At 53.6% G+C, this 16,276-nt stretch overlaps 1 protein-coding gene across 3 annotated transcripts; it reads left to right on the forward strand.

The window, feature by feature from the left end:
* The first annotated feature begins 1,411 nt into the window (after positions 1 to 1,411).
* GAL3ST1 (galactose-3-O-sulfotransferase 1) lies at positions 1,412 to 16,276 on the forward strand. 3 transcript variants are annotated; one of them, XM_065890129.1, is made up of 3 exons: positions 1,412 to 1,473; positions 13,917 to 14,056; positions 14,840 to 16,276. In XM_065890129.1, the coding sequence occupies exons 2-3, from the start codon at positions 13,926 to 13,928 to the stop codon at positions 15,978 to 15,980; spliced, it is 1,272 nt and encodes a 423-aa protein (XP_065746201.1). In that variant the 5' UTR covers positions 1,412 to 1,473; positions 13,917 to 13,925; the 3' UTR covers positions 15,981 to 16,276. The 3 variants fall into 3 exon arrangements, with proteins under 3 accessions (XP_065746201.1, XP_065746199.1, XP_065746200.1); XM_065890127.1 differs by lacking the exon at positions 1,412 to 1,473 and adding an exon at positions 9,387 to 9,680; XM_065890128.1 differs by lacking the exon at positions 1,412 to 1,473 and having other exon boundaries at positions 13,926 to 14,056; positions 14,837 to 15,980.

A 16,276-nucleotide genomic window follows, 5' to 3' on the forward strand; every position in this document is an offset into this window, starting at 1 on the left:
TGGGTATCAGAGAGAGATTATGTTCCACTCTGACATGCTTCATGGTGTGTGTGGGGGGGTGGTCTTCTAGAGTCAGGGACAGGGTCAGGGCCTCTGGAGCCAAAGTCTGCAGCCCTAGGGGATAACTTGGTCCTGCCTGGGTGTATGTACATCCCAGGGCCACGGCAGGGGTGCCAGGGCAAGGCCAGAGAGCGGGCCCATCAGATATGGAAAAATCCTGGACTTCCCTGGTGGCACAGTGGTTAAGGATCTGCCTGCCAATGCAGGGGACACGGGTTCGAGCCCTGGTCCAGTAAGATCCCACATGCTGTGGAGCAACTGAGCCTGTGTGCCACAACTACTGAGCCTGCACTCTAGAGCCCACGAGCCACAACTATTGAGCCCTCATACCACAACTACTGAAGCCCGCGTGCCTAGAGCCCGTGCTCCGTTAGAAGCCACCGCAATGAGAAGTCCGCCCACTGCAATGAAGAGTAGCCCCTGCTCACCGCAACTAGAGAAAGCCTGCGCGCAGCAATGAAAACCCAACGCAGCCAAAAATAAATAGGAAAAAAAAAAGATATGGAAAAGTCCCTGGCAGTCATGCTAATGTGGAATTTTCCCCATTCCGGAGTCGCCCAGTAATAGCAGGGGCAGTGGGGCTCTGACGTGGCTTATGCCCCACTGGGTGGCCAGCTGGTTTTGCACTGCCCACAGCTGGAGCTGAGCATTCTCAGCTCCAGGCAGGCACTAATCCCCATCCTTGGGCCTGCTCCTCTGGGGTGAAGGAGGGAAGCCTGGGACTGGAAAGAGATCCTGAATGCAGCACCTGCATCCTGATGGCGCTGTGCTCAGTGATGGGCACCTTGGAGAGGGGGGCGTCAGCTGAGACCTCCCGGTGGTATGACCAGCCCTACTCCTCTCATCCACATTTCAGATGCTAAAAATGTGTCCCCAGGCACTGACTTTAGAGCCACAGGCCATATCTTCCAGTGAATAAAGTTAAGCAGCTAGTGTAGCCTCCTCCTTTTTCCCAGAGCTGGGCTGCCCTCACCATCACCACGCCACCCCGTTTCCCAGGCACCCTCGAATCCTCTACGGAGCTGGGAGCTCAGCCGAGCCTCAGGGTCCGGCGGCAGGACAATGGCCCCGTTGGCACATCCGAGACAAACGCGCCTTGTTGGGCCAGCGGCGGGGGCGCGACGTTGCGCCCCGGCGCGCTGAATGCGGCTTCTGTGCGACCCGGGCAGGCGCAGAGGGGAGGGGAGGGTGCCAGGGCCCGGGGCGCCCATTGGCCGCGGCGCCGGGAGGGCCGGGCCAGGCTGGCGGCAGCACCTGGCCGGAGAGGTTGCGGCGGCGGCGGGGGCGGGAACATGGTCCAGGCCCGGCCGAGCAGGGGGACCCGGCGGGTACGCCCCGCCGCCTTAGTAAGCGCCCGGGCGGCGCGGCCCGGGGCCGAGCCTGCACGCCAAGGCCGAGAAGGACGGGGACAAGGTACGTCCTGGGGGCCCAGCACCCATCACCAGATTGCGCCCTGCCTCAGTCTACCCCCTGGGATCCAAGCCCGCGCTGCCCACGCCCGGAACTGGGGCTGCGCACGCCAGACTCTAGACCTGAGTGGTGAGGGAGTGCTACACTACCGCTTCGGGGCTCACGCACCTGTCCTAGCTGAGAGAGGGTGGGAAGGCTGGGGCCTGCGGGGGGGCGGGGAGGGGGGTGGCGCAGGTTGGTGCTCGCCCGGCCCTTGGTTTCTTCCCCACGGTCCCATTTCTAGGGTTTACCCAGTCCTTGGTCTTGGGGCGGGTGGGGCTGGAGCTGGGCTGGAACTGGGAGTTCATTAATCATTAATCTTGGACGTGGTGCCAGAGCCCTGGGGGAGGAGGGGCAGGGATCTCCCTCTTCCCACCAGCCCTCCCCAGAAGAGGGGCCGTCAGAGCAGGGGCTGGGCATCAGCGTAAAAAATGGATCCCCTCTGCCTGGGGAAGGCCCTGTCCTCTACCACTTAGGGTGCAAGGCCACCAAGGAAAGGCTTGTGGGAGTGGGATAAACTCTGGTATCCAGGAATGGCCCCATAGGTAACCCAACAGTTCCCTTGTTCCCTGGACCAGTGCTCAGAAAGGGGGTCCAGCTTGGTCTGCCCCCGTTGATGCCAAGCCAAGGTGCTTTGATAACATTACAGAACAAGGCTGTGGTTCCTTCCCAGCAGGGACCCCCTCCCACCTGCCTAGAGCAGGAGAGGTGATGGGCACACATCTGGCTGCAGTAACCCACACCAGTAGGAGGGAGGGAGAGAGGGTGGCAGACCTGACACCTGATCACCTGGGTTGCCCCGGTGACAGGTGCCATGGAAATCCTCAGGAGGACAATCCAGTTGGGAGAATCCAACCTCTGCCTTTACAAAGAGGATGACCTAAGGCCCAGAGAGGGTAAGGCCATGGGCAGGCCTGAGCTGGAGCAGACCATGTGCTGCTGCATTGTCCCTCGCCCCTCAGAGGAGGCATTGTTACTAACCTTATTATCCAAGGGGGGAAACTGAGTTTCAGGGGGATTCGGTGACTTGCCCAAGGTCACATAGTTCAAATGTGGCTAAACTGACTCCAAATTCAGTGACTTGCCCGAGTCCCCATTTCAGGACCCCAGCGTTGCTCAAGATCTGTCTGCCCTTCTGGGGTCCTAGCCTCTTAGACCTTCCATGGCTGCCCCCAGCCCCCAGCTCAGGACCCCTCCCCCCTTGCCTCCCTAGCTCCCAGCTCTGCCTGACACTCGGGGGGTGGGCAGGCTGCTACCCTGGGAGCAGAGACAACAGAGCCCTGTTCCCAGCTGCCACCTCGGACTGCTTCCTCCCTGCTTCTCACTTGGGCAGAGCCCTGCCTGAAGGAATCCCTGTGGACAAAGAAGCACGCCTGCCTCCTGTGCATCCCCTGGTCTGATGCGCATGGGTCTGATATTTGAGGGCATGGGTCCAATCCAGCAAGGGAGGAGTGTGTCCTTCCCTCTAGGCTTTAAGGGATTAATTGTGTCACCCTGGTGAAAGAGGCAATGATTAACCTGGGAGAACGATACACAGATGTTGGAATTCCAGGCATGGCAACAGGCTTGTGAAGGGCTTCTTGCTTCCCTCAGACTGAGCAAGGAATATGGACCATCCCTGTTTAGGAGCCCTGTCCTACTCCAGACAGGGAGGGCAGGATGGAGCAGAGCGCCCATGGGGGTCAGTGGGCTGGGGTCAGGGGAATAGCCAGGTGAGGAGTGATGGTTCAGAGGAAGTGGGGTTCCAGAGGAAACATGCTTTCCTACCTGCCAGCCCCAGGGCAGAGATGGGGTGTGGCTTGGGCATCCCCAGATCTGATCCCAGTGGTGCCCAGACTTGCCATGGGACCCTAGGCAAGTCCTTCTCTCTGTGTGCCTTGACTTTCTCAGATGTGAAATCTGGGAGTCAGGGACCTTGGGTCTGAAGCATGGGAAGTATGGGTGCTTGGATGGGGAGGGTGGCCCTCCAGGAGATGGTACTGGCGGGTCCTGCCTCTCCTGCCAGGTGGATCTAGAAGGGTCATGATAATAACCCCAGGTGTGTGCAAAGGGCTCCTTATGCCTCATCCCGTTTGATCCTCACAGCAAACCCGTGAGAAGGTTGAAGTATCCCCATTTGTTAGGAAACCAAGGCTCAGAGAGGGGAGGTTACCTGCCCAAGGTCGCCCAGCTGGGGAGCTGGGATTTATAGGCAGACCTCTCCAGGATTAGTGAGGCGGGCGGGCAGATCCAGGGCGTTGTGCATAGCAAGTGCTCAGCACCTTTTAAAAAGCCTTTATATTTTACATATTTTTATGCAAACAAGTGCATGATATCCCTTTTAAAAACATTTCAGTCATGCTAGAAGGTACGGAGAATGATACTACCAACTCTCACATACTCACCTGAGGGCTTCTCAGTGATTTTGAAGCTAATAAAGAAGGGACTGACTACTTGCTTAACGTGTGTTTTGCCACTCTTCAGTTAGAGCTACTTTGGGGCGACTCAAATCTGCCATCAGGAGGGGTGGTGATTTTGCCTGGACAAAGCAGCGAGGCAAGACCTGTGGGCTTGCTCGTAGTTCTGAGCCTCGGTGTCCCCGCCGTCACATGAGCTAGCAGGTGACACTAAGCGTGTCTGTCTGTGTGGTTGCCATTTGGAACCGTGGAAATAGGTGATTGACCCTGCAAGATCAAAAAGTTTTCTAGTTATCAAAGAACGCTGCCCTCTTAATCAGCTGCCAGGCCTGGTACCCAGCTGCAGCCATTCCCCCAGCCAAGGGGGCAGTAGGAGCAAGATGTCAGGGCTCCTTGACAAGTTTGGAGGTGGTCCTGAAAGCTGAAGTGCCCCTCGGGAGATCCTCCCCATCTCTACTCCAGCACCCCCTCCAGAGGGCCTCAGAGGGGGGAAGCTTCCAGATTCTTGCAAGTCCGTCCCCCAGCGCTCCTGGATGGAGGGCCAACCTCTCCATCTGCACCTTCAACTGTGCAGCTCACAATTTCCAGCCTCTTCTTGGTCCCAGACCCTTGCTGTCTCTTCCCCATTTTAGGACACTGAGGTTCAGAGAGGGCAGCATGCCTGCCGTGGTCACACAACAAGGTGGGGCATGGTTCAGACTAGCCACGGTTCCCTCCTCCTCCAGCCAGACTGCAGTTTTTCAAAATGGAAACGTCGTTATTTTTAATTTTTTCCAAAGTAATACAGACTCTTTGTAAAACAAAATTATATGTGTGTAAGTATATATTTATGTGTGTGTATGTGTGTACATATATGTGTGTATATATGTGTTTTTTTACTTCATTAAATATTATGGGCATCATTTTAATGAGGACATATTAGACCATTTCGATGAATGTCACATATTTTTAACCATCCCCTCTTGTTGGACACTTAGGTTGTTTCTATTTTTCCCCTTTGCTAAATAATACTACAATGAACATCTTTGTGCTCCATCTCAGATCTCTTGTTAGATTTTCTTCTTTGAACAAATTCCCACAGGTAGAAGTGCTGGGTCTGAGGACAGGCACTTTTAGAGCTTTAACAGTTGCTGTCAAATATGCATTCTAAGCACCGTAGGGAGAGTCTTTCTGCTCTATTCTTAAAGTCTCCTCCATTGTCCCCGTAAGATTCCCTTCCAGCCACAGGAAACAGCCCTAAGACACCCTCACTCCACCACCATCTCTGCCAGAGCCCTGTTCCTATGTGTGCGCACTGAACAAACAGCATGGATGCCCATCAGTCAGGGAATGGTTCACAGGAGCAGTGGTTCCACAGAATGTTCTGTAGCCGATGTCTTTGGAGGCCCTTTATCTGCTCATATTCCACTGGCCAGAATTCAGTCACATGAGGACACTGAACTGCAAGGGAGAATGGGAAATGTGGTTTAGCCATGTACCCAGGGAGAAAGGGAACTAACTGCCTTTGGAAATTGGAAAACACACTGTAGCTTCTGCCGCTGGGGCCCCCTACCCCAGCAAGTCTCCTTGGCCACGCTCCTTCCGCCTCCAGGCTGGATCAGGTGTTTTCTCTGTGCTCCAGGAAGCCCTGCCAGGGTGTCCTCTATCACAGCATCTGCAGCTGTCAGCTTGCTCCTCTCTCACGTCCAGCACTGAGAGCCCGAGCTCCGTGCACCGGGCATCATGCACCCCAGTGCTGGGCACAGTGCAGGTGCTCAGTAAATACCTGCAGAACAGATCAATTTAAAACTCATTGTGATCACAAAACAATGTCCATAATCTATTGATATGTGAAAAAAACAAAATGTGCTCCCCAACAGAGACCCCTCCTATTGCCTCTATTGATAGAAAAAATGTGAGGAGGCTTGTGCCGAAGCTTTAAGGGTGCTGCCCTCTGGGGATGGAGCTCTTTATATTTTTCTGTAAGTGTCTGAACTTTTTTTCATTGAGCATGTGCTGCTTTTATAATTACAACAATTTTTTTCCGGTGGGGGCAGAACCAGCCGGAGCCGACGTCACTGACACTGGGGGAAGAGACCCCTCTGGCAGGGCTGGAGGCGCAGGTTCTGCAATCAACGCTCCCACTCTGGAAAGCTTGGCTTCACGTGGCTCTTCTTTTCTTTTTTTAAATTTATTTTATTGAAGTATAGTTGATTTACAATGTCGTGTGAGTTTCTGGTGTACAGCAAAGTGATTCAGTTATATATATATATATATATATATATTCCTTTCATATTCTTTTTCCATTATGGTTTATTACAGGATATTGAATATAGTTCCCTGTGCTATACAGTAGGACCTTGTTGTTTATCCATTCTATATATAATAGTTTGCATCTTCTAATCCCAAACATTTCTTACTTTAGAAAATGCTTTTATTGAGGTGTTTTCTTCATACTTCCCCAAACTGCTTACTAAATATGTAAAAAATCAGAGTAGTGTTTTATATCATAGCTTTTGATAAAAGCAATGAAAAGAGCCAAAGTTCTTGAGATTTTTTTTTTTTTTTTTTTTTTTTTTTTGCGGTACGCGGGCCTCTCACTGTTGTGGCCTCTCCCGCTGCGGAGCACAGGCTCCAGACACGCAGGCTCAGCGGCCATGGCTCACGGGCCCAGCCGCTCCGTGGCATGTGGGATATTCCCGGACCGGGGCATGAACCCATGTCCCCTGCATCGGCAGGTGGACTCTCAACCACTGCGCCACCAGGGAAGCCCTTGAGATATTTTTAAAACAGTAATTGAGTCACATTTTCCTCTTTACCATATCAAGATGCTGTTGTTTTATTGAGTTGCCCTTGTCTCAGACTTAAACTATCTTGAACTATTATCATGTTGTAATTGAGATAAAAGAGGAATTTGCTTTGCATCAGCACTAATTGGTTTATCAATATCCTGTACCATTTACATTTTAAAACTGAATGTAAGATGGTAAGGCATATCTGTACAAAGCCTTACAACTGGTAGTGTATAGGAAGCTGTTCAGAGTGTTATGTCTGTATTATAGCCAGTTTTAGGCTATGGTCACTTATCATAATCGAAAAACTAGTTACTAGTAACTTGTCCAGCCTCTAGACTAATTTTATGGGAGAGGAAATGTAAATTTCTGGAAGAAAAATTGCATACAAAATTAATTGGTGTTGACAATAGGATTAGAGCATTAGTATGCATTTGCATCTTTAGAATTTCATCTTCGTTTTTCTGGATGTTAATGAATATATAATAAAAAAGTAAAAGCCTATGTTATGCTACACTGAAATTTCCCTCTATCTTTGCCAGTTTATCTTATATTCCGCTTCTTACTTTGAGTATCACTGGATCAGAATGTTCCTTAGGCATCCTCTGGCATTCCTCAAATAATTTTCCTAGCAAAACTCTTATTAGATGATCATTTGCCATGCTAAAGTGAAGTTTTTGTAGCATTAGTGCTTGTGTAAGTCTAACCCCAAAGGCCAGCTAATAAAGAACTGTATGAAAATCAGTTGAATCAAATTAATTGAATAAAATGTATACAATGCAATGTATGCATTGGCTACTAGAGTAGGGTTGTTATCAAAGAGGAAAGGAAGTGATCAAATTCCAAATAGAAATATTAAGAGCAGAAGCAACAAATAGATTTTTCCTTATTGTTGGCCTTAATCCACTATGACAAAAATAATATTTAGAAATATGAAACTTTCAATGTTTAATTTTTTCAAAACTATATATTACTGTTACAGATATATATGTGTGTCAATAAAATATTTATGTGACTCTTCTTTACTAGCTTCCCACTCTTCCCACGATCTCATCTCTTGCTCAAAGGCTTTCACTCCACTCCTACATGGATGAGGTTCTTACCCCTCTGTGACACTGGGCTTGTCACGTCCCCTCCCTGTGCCTCAGCTTCCTTATATACAACAAAGTGGGGGATCTAAAGGGCAAAGATTATGAGGGTGTGTGATGCATGGGAAGTCCTGAGCACAGAACTGGGCTGTGGTCCAGAGTCCACGCTCATAAACCAGCATGTCTGCTATTTGATGCCAGCTCTGCCCCAACTTTCTCCCATGCATCCGTCTTCAAGCTAGCTCAGCCCAGAAAAGATAAAACATCTCTATCCCATGCCCTGGACCTGGTTCAGCACTCAGGGAGATCAGGACTCTGGGCCTCCCCTGTTTCGTGGGTGCTTGCTGGGCTGCTCCCTGGCTGGGTGGGGCTTTGGGGGAAAGAGTATTCAGAGCACACTGTCAGATGCCTGCTGCTCCTTGGGAGGGACTGGCAGCTGCTCATCCTATGAAAGTGCTCGATGTGGGATAAATGACCCTCACAGTAGGGAGGGTGGGAGGGAGGGAGATGCAAGTGGGAAGAGATATGGGAACATATGTGTATGTATAACTGATTCACTTTGTTATAAAGCAGAAACTAACCATCGTAAAGCAATTATACTTTTATACAATTGGAGCAATTATACTCCAATAAAGATGTTAAAAAAAAAAAAAGGAGGGTGGGAGGTAGATGTAAGAGGGAGGAGATATGGGGATGTATGTATATGTATAGCTGATTCACCTTGTTATACAGCAGAAACTATCACAACATTTTAAAGCAATTACATTCCAATAAAGATGTTAAAATTTTAATTAATTAATTTAAAAACTGATGGTGATACCTGGGTTCCTAGAGCCCCACACATGGGCCATGGTGGGAGCTCTGGGCATCAGTGCTGACGGAAGGATGTGGGGCTTTTCTGGGCACCCTCTGTCCATGGGCAAGGCTGAGCGAGAACAGACCTGAACCCAGCAAAGAACAGGATGCGAGAGATTCCAGTGCCTGGGCTGAGCCCGAGGGCCTCTGGCCCCTAGAACTGCCTCTTCCTAGGGAGACCTTGGGAAGGATCAGCATCTCTGATCGGCCCAAATTCCTCAAGGCTGGTCCAGGGTGTCCTGTGCCACCATCCCTCACACAGGGTGGAGGCAGGACAGGCAGGATTCCGTACTGTACTTTGATAAAGGATTTGGAGGTCAGAGAGGTGGAATCTCATCTGATTCAGTACCTCCCCAGCCCTGGTCAGGTACTCTTCCTCCAGCGGGCCTTCCAGGTTGAGTTGCTTGCTCTCTGGGCTCTCACAGATTTTAGACAAATCTTGGTCTCAGGTTGTGTCTTGGCATCTTTAAGCCCTAGAGTTTGGGAAGTCCCTGTTTTGACTCTGGTTCTGTCTGCTCTTTGCTAACTGTGTGACCTTGGACAAGTGAGTTCACCTCTCTGAGCTTTGGTGTCTTTACCTAGGGAGTGGCTAACAGTGGTACTTGACTCATAGGGTAGCTGTGAGACTTAAACGAGATGTGATGGGCGGAGAAATTAGCTTCCCCAAACTCACCTGCCTCCCTGTCCCTCCCGTGGCCTTCAAGTTGGTCCCAGGCTCTCTGCCGGGCTCTGCGGCTGCTTGTCCTTGGCCCAAGGACGCCAGGGGCCTTGCTGAGCCATTGGATAAAGGAGCTGCCTGGCTGCTGAGGTCCAGAGAGGGTTGGGGACCACCCAGGGGGCAGAGGGCCAGGGCAGCACCTGCAGGGTACAGGGACATGCCACCTGCTCTCCCCAGGGAGGGAACTCATGAATATTCACACCCACTAGAGCATGAGGGAGCCAGCCAGCACACTCCTGGGTGTCATTGGAGCGTTCCTGTTTCCCAGTGACCACAGAGGCAGCCTGGGAGTCAGATGTGGCTCAGTCAGGGAGAGAAAAGGGGCATCCAGACACGGCCGGAGGTGAGTGTGTCTTCCTCTGTCCCGCGCACAGGCCCCTGGGGGGAGCAGGACACCCTGGGACTGAGGCCTGCCTGGTGGTGATGCTCTAGGCAAGAAGGTTCACCATCCCGGGCTCGGTTTCCCCGTGTGCATGCTGTGGCGGATGAGTCCTGTTTCTCCTTTGTTCCCTGGAGTGTGCTGGTCCAGCCAAACAGGAGGATTGCTGGGCCTGGCCTGGAGCCAGCCATTGGCACAGACGGAGGGTGATGTGGCTAGGGTAACCCAGAAGGAGAGGAATAGATAGGGTGAGCTAGGGAGGGGGGATGGTCTGCCCTGAGTGCCTGGGACTGTCACCACCATAGCAGAGGAAAGAGGCTCAGGTTCTGGCCCTGTCTTTGCTACTGCTGCACTGTGTGACCTTGATGGTGGCTCTGCCGTTTCTGAGCCTCAGCCTCCTTGCTGCACTGTCTTCCAGGCTACAGGCCGTGAGGCTTGGGCCAGGCTGAGATTGTCCTTGGTACCCCATGGACTTAGACCTGGGACCGTCAGCTGCCTGCAAGCCTCAGCCTTCTGTGATGGAACATCCAGCTGTGCACACCCTCCTTCCCACGGGCTTGGGCTGGGCCTGGGACATGCCAGGCAGAGGCCGCCATGGACAAACGGGAAAATGCACATTTCAGGCCAACAGACATGAACTCGAATCCCAGCCCTGCACGCTGCCTTGCGACCCTGGGCAAGTCACGTCACCTCCCAGAGCCTCGGTTTCCCCATCTGCAAAATGGATGTGACAGTGGGGTCTGCCTCCCAGGATAGCTGGGTGGAGTCAGTGAGATGCTCTGGAGGAGACCCCATCCCAGGGCCTGGCTCATAGCAGGACTCAAAAGTGAAATCAGAGGGTGGAAAGGGCCCAGGGCCCAGCACCTATCAGGGCAGGGCCCAGCTGGTTTTGAGGAAGCCAAAGTTGGGGAATGAACGAATGAGGGAAGCAGGGAAGGGGGTTGAGGGGGCAGTCCTGGGCGGGGCCAGGCAGAGCCTGATTGGTGGTCCTGGGAAGCTGGTCTGCCCCCTGCTGCCTGACCTTCACCCAGAGCCTTGCCAGCCGCCTCCCAGAGTTCTGGAAAGTGCCCTGGTGAGTGGGGCACCTGGGGCAGGGGTGGGCCCCGGGGTTTTTTAGAGGGCAGCAATCCGAACCCCTCCCCATTTTAAAGTCAGAGAAACCGAAGCCCAGGGCCCCACTCAGGGTTGGGGCTCACATCTGAGGCTCTGGCCTGGCCCAGGGCTCTGTCCTGCTATTTGTTGGGACCCCTGAGGAACAGGAAGCTGGTGGGTTCACTTGAGGCAGGGGGCAGGTCTGTGCTTGGTCGGGGTGGGGGCAGCCACTCCTTGTTCAGGGGGAGCCCACCCTGAGGGCGACAAAGACAGGAACCCAGAGCAGGTCCCCACGCTCTTTGAGCGATAACTTTGCGCTAGTCGTTTTGCCAGCCCCATCTCAGGAAAAGCCAGCACTACCAGCTTCCCCACTTAACCGACGAGAAACTGAGGCTCCAAGGAGTTCCTGTGATTGAAACACAGGCCCGGGGCTTCCAGGTTGGCTCCTCCCCTCTCCTGAGGCCTCTTCATGACCAGACCTTCGCTAGCTGACTTTCCCCACCTCGCAAGCTTTATCTACTATTTAAATATAGTAAATACATGTTATTGCCTTTTTCTGATTAAAAGTAATACATGCTCCTTAAGAAAAATGCAGCCCTTACAGAAATGCATAATATAGAAAACGATTACCTTTTATACCCCTCCCCCAGCTACGCAGAGAATACCACTGTTAAAACTTAGAATATGCCCCTACAGTGGTTTCTTTCTGGGCCTATGTATATTTACCTATTGCCTATATGGATTTGGGGGCATAGTGTTCCAGAACTTTCTTTTTCCACATTAGTAGATCATGGTGTGTTTTCAAGCCAGTCCACTCAGCTCCACCTTCTTTCGTTTTCCTTTTTTGTTTTTCGTTAAGCGGGTACAGATGCCTCCATCTGGGAAGGGGCCTTGGTTTGTGGAACAGGTGCCCTGCTGATGGACACTGAGGTTGTTTCTAACTTTTTTCTGACCAAACCTCCATGAACACCCTTGCATGGGTGACTTTGCCCAAGTGTTTTTGCAGAATAGTTGGAATTGGAAGAGCTTGTACCTTCCTCCTTTGATAGGAGTACCGGAAACTGTCTCACACTCTCGTCCACCCTTGACCCTGTCCACCTTGTCCACCTAAGAGTGAACAGAGATATGTCATTGTCACCAGGGAAGCCAAATTCCCTCTTTTTTTTTTTGCGGTACGCAGGCCTCTCACTGTTGTGGCCTCTCCCGTTGCCAGAGCACAGGCTCCGGATGCGCAGGCTCAGTGGCCACGGCTCACGGGCCCAGCCGCTCCGCGTCATGTGGGATCTTCCCGGACCGGGGCACGAACCCGCGTCCCCTGCATCGGCAGGCGGACTCTCAACCACTGTGCCACCAGGGAAGCCCCAAATTCCCTCTTATATAATTCCTTCCTCTGCAAATTTCTTCTTCATGTCCTTTCCTGTGAGGACAACTTTCTAGATGAGAAGCGGAAAACTCAGGGGCTGGTCAGGCAGACCTGGAGTACCCATTCTCTGGGAAAGGTTTGTGGGTGCCTCCGGTCACTTTTCCAGGGAGAATTACATGGGGTCCTCCTCCAGGCTGACTGGCTGACCTCTGGCCGCAGGGTCAGTGGTGACGTGCCATGCGTGTGATCACGGGGCAGCACGCGTGATCTCTCTTGGCCTCTGGGGCCCAGGGCCTAGTGCAGCATGCACCACAGCAGCAGTGGAAAGTTTTGGACCTTGGCTTTGCAGCTAAGGGGCGGTGGGAAGGCTCCCAAGTCCCAGCTCTCTCCTGGACCCCCCATGGCTTAGCCTGAACTGCCCCCATTACAGCTCAGGCCTCAGCCCCCTGCTGACAGGGTCGCCACAGTTAGACCTAAAACCTACTACCCCCCCAAACTGAAAACAAACAAAAAAACCAGGACATCTAGTTAAATTTGATATTCAGAGACATACTGAATAATTTTTAGTATAACTATATCCCTGGCAATATTTGGGACACGTGTACACTAAAATAAGTTTTATTTGTTGTGGTTTTTTTTTTTAATTTTATTTATTTATTTATCTTTGGCTGCTTTGGGTCTTTGTTGCTGCACATGGGCTTTCTCTAGTTGCATGAGCAGGGGCTACTCTTCATTGCGGTGTGCAGGCTTCTCATTGCGGTGGCTTCTCTTGTTGTGGAGCACGGGCTCCAGGCACGCAGGCTTCTCATTGCGGTGGCTTCTCTTGTTGTGGAGCACGGGCTCCAGGCACGCAGGCTTCAGTAGTTGTGGCACACGGGCTCAGTAGTTGTGGCTTGCGGGCTCTAGAGCGCAGGCTCAGTAGTTGTGGTGCACGGGCTTAGTTGCTCCATGGCATGTGGGATCTTCTCAGACTAGTGCTCGAACCCGTGTCCCTCGCATTGGCAGGTGGATTCTTAACCACTGCGCCACCACGGAAGTCCCTATTCGTTGTTTATCTGAAATTCATACTTACCCGGTTAACCCTGCCTGTCGGCAGCGAGAAAAGATGGGCATGTGGGCAGAGGCCGGGCTGGCTGTGTGATCTGAGCCCTCTCCTTCCTTGCTCTGAGCCTCAGTTTCTCCATCTGGCTCCCCTACAGACCCCATGGGCACGGGGGCCAGTAAGGAGAGATGAGGAGCCTTGGCCCCTCACTGGGCAGCTGGGAAGGGTGGCACGGGGGACAGGTGGGCTGGCTGGGCCTTCTGAAAAGTGGGGGATTCAGGCCCAGGCCCCTCCCTGTAGACAAACCTGGCCCCAGGCCTAGGGGGACAGAGCACTGGGAAAGGGTCTTCTTTTTCTTTTTACTTACAACATGATTTCATCATGAAGCCCCAAAAGGTGTAAAAAATAAACTAATGAACACCCACATACCCACCACTCAGCTTAAAAGTTAAAACCGAACCAGGCAGCAGAACCTTCTCCCTGCCACACTCCCTAGCCTCTCTTTGCATTGGCTTTGCCCAGCGGGTCCATCTGCAGCCCAGAGTCTTTCTGTCCCTGTCTGGACCTGCTGGGGGGCCACAGAGCTGGCAAAGGCAGGTCCCAATGTTGAAGGCTGCCTCTCAAGCCAGCCAGGCCTGAGACGGTGGGGGGAGCTCCCTGCGGCCAGCTCCCTAACGCTTTCCCTGCTCGGTACTCCCCACAGGTGTCTGAGATGCCGCTGCCACAGAAGAAGCGCTGGGAGTCCATGGCCAAGGGGCTGGTGCTGGGAGCACTCTTCACCAGCTTCCTGCTACTGCTGTACTCCTACGCCGTCCCCCCGCTGCACACTGGCCTGGCCTCCACGTGAGTGGCCCTGCTGGGCAGCCGAGGGCTGGGGGTGGGGGAGGGTTGGCTCCTGCCCCCGTGACCACGGTTACCTCCTGGGTGGCCACCCTGTGCCCCACATCATGCTGTGCCAGGCAGAAATCCCACCGAGAGCAGAACATCCTGTGGAACCCTAGGCCTCAGTGTCCTCATCTGTGAAGTGGGTATAGTAACAGAGCCTGACATGGAGCATAAGAATCAAATAACACCATCTGCACGGTGGGCTCCAATGGGGCCAGGAGGAGGGGAGGACCTGTCCAAGAGCACACAGCTGGCACAGGCCTGGATTCAAACTGGGGTCTGTCTGCCTCCAAGCCTGGCTCCTAACCGTGAGTCCACCCCACCTCCCCACAGGGCTGTTCTGCCCAGGACGCAGCACAGCCTGTGCCCTTAATTGGAGGTATTAAGTTTAACTAGAGGAAACTGCTAATAACTGACCATTTTCGGCCTGCAAAGTTTCATGTGGTCCTACCTAATGCTAATTCATGATAAATGTACTTAACAGTGGCCATGAATGAGACGTGTTATTGTCCTCACAGCAACACCACGAACAGGCTTATTGTCCCCGTTTCACAGATGAGGAAAGTTAAGGCCAGAGAAGCCAAACAACTGACCTAGGCCTTGCAGCCTGAACGCAGGCCCATCTGGTCCCTGGGCTCCCCTGCCACACACCCCACCCCCAGCAGCCCGCTCTCTAGACCTGGGGTAGCGGAGCCCAGGGTGCTAAGTCCTGAGGCTCTGCCACCACTCCATCCCCAGCAGGACCCCCGAGGGCGCAGCACCCTGCTCCCCGGCCCTGAGTGAGCCAGAGGCACTGACCCCGGCCAACGGCTCGGCGGGAGGCTGCCAGCCGAGGCGCGACATCGTGTTCATGAAGACGCACAAGACGGCCAGCAGCACGCTGCTCAACATCCTGTTCCGCTTCGGCCAGAAGCACGGGCTCAAGTTCGCCTTCCCCAACGGCCGGAACGACTTCGACTACCCGGCCTTTTTCGCACGCAGCCTGGTGCAGGACTACCGGCCCGGGGCCTGCTTCAACATCATCTGCAACCACATGCGCTTCCACTACGACGAGGTCCGGGGCCTGGTGCCGCCCAACGCCACCTTCATCACTGTGCTCCGCGACCCCGCCCGCCTCTTCGAGTCCTCCTTCCACTACTTCGGCTCCGTGGTGCCCTTCACGTGGAAACTCTCGGGCCGCGACAAGCTGGCCAAGTTCCTGCAGGACCCAGACCGCTACTACGACCCCCACGGCTACAACGCCCACTACCTCCACAACCTGCTCTTCTTCGACCTGGGCTACGACAGCGACCTGGACCCCGGCAGCCCGCAGGTGCAGGAGCACATCCTGGAGGTGGAGCGCCGCTTCCACCTCGTACTCCTGCAGGAGTATTTCGACGAGTCGCTAGTGCTGCTCAAGGACCTGCTGTGCTGGGAGCTGGAGGACGTGCTCTACTTCAAGCTCAATGCCCGCCGCGCCTCGGCAGTGCCGCGCCTCTCCGGCGAGCTGTACCGGCGCGCTACAGCCTGGAACGTGCTGGACGCCCGCCTCTACCGCCACTTCAACGCCAGCTTCTGGCGCAAGGTGGAGGCCTTTGGGCGCGAGCGCATGGCCCGCGAGGTGGCCGCCCTGAGGCGCGCCAACGAGCGCATGCGCCGCATCTGCATAGACGGCGGCCACGCGGTGGACGCCGCCGCCATCCAGGACTCGGCCATGCAGCCCTGGCAGCCGCTGGGCACCAAATCCATCCTGGGCTACAACCTCAAGAAGAGCATTGGGCGGCGGCACGCACAGCTCTGTCGGCGCATGCTCACGCCCGAGATCCAGTACCTGATGGACCTGGGCGTCAATCTGTGGGTCACCAAGCTCTGGAAGCTCATCCGGGACTTCCTGCAGTGGTGACGCCCGCCCGTGGAGGAGGGCTGAGCAGGGGCCCGCTGGCCTCCCCCCACGGCCCTCCTGGTGCCACCCCAGCCCCTGGGGTGAGGCGGGGCTACTGCAGGGGTGCGACCAGCCAAGGACTGGGCCCACTGCACACAGGGCCTGAGATCAGTATTTGACTAATTATAGTTTTTTGGTTTTTCGTTTTTCGTTTTTTAAATTTAAATCCCCTTCCCTCCAAAAAAGAATGTTCTATTTTCTGGCTCCCCTTAAAGGGGAGACTTCAGAAGTAAAATAATTTGATGTGTTTTTGTTAA

Source organism: Phocoena phocoena, chromosome 13, assembly GCF_963924675.1.
Source record: "Phocoena phocoena chromosome 13, mPhoPho1.1, whole genome shotgun sequence".
NCBI classification, from domain to species: Eukaryota; Metazoa; Chordata; class Mammalia; order Artiodactyla; family Phocoenidae; genus Phocoena; species Phocoena phocoena.